Here is a 250-nt window from a genome sequence, read left to right on the forward strand (position 1 = left end):
CCCATGGCCTACACCCAGTCCAACCTCGGCAGGACGCGGGACGCCAAGACCTTCAAGCGGAGCTACCCCCACGCCAAGCCGCCCTACTCCTATATCTCCCTCATCACCATGGCCATCCAGCAGGCACCCAGCAAGATGCTGACGCTGAGCGAGATCTACCAGTGGATCATGGACCTTTTCCCCTACTACCGGCAGAACCAGCAGCGCTGGCAGAACAGCATCCGCCACTCGCTCTCCTTCAACGACCGCT

The 250-nt window shown here is 61.2% G+C and overlaps 1 protein-coding gene across 1 annotated transcript; it reads left to right on the forward strand.

Annotated features, from left to right (window-relative positions):
• Positions 1–3: 3 nt before the first annotated feature.
• LOC114819080 (forkhead box protein A1-A-like) lies at positions 4–247 on the forward strand (the record flags this gene model as incomplete). The annotated part of the gene is made up of 1 exon (XM_029087549.1): positions 4–247. A coding segment is annotated over one exon (244 nt), but the record flags the coding sequence as incomplete, so codon positions are not given.
• Between the last annotated feature and the right edge of the window lie 3 nt (positions 248–250).

This window comes from Antrostomus carolinensis, unplaced genomic scaffold, assembly GCF_000700745.2.
Source record: "Antrostomus carolinensis isolate BGI_N321 unplaced genomic scaffold, ASM70074v2 scaffold40720, whole genome shotgun sequence".
NCBI lineage: Eukaryota > Metazoa > Chordata > Aves > Caprimulgiformes > Caprimulgidae > Antrostomus > Antrostomus carolinensis.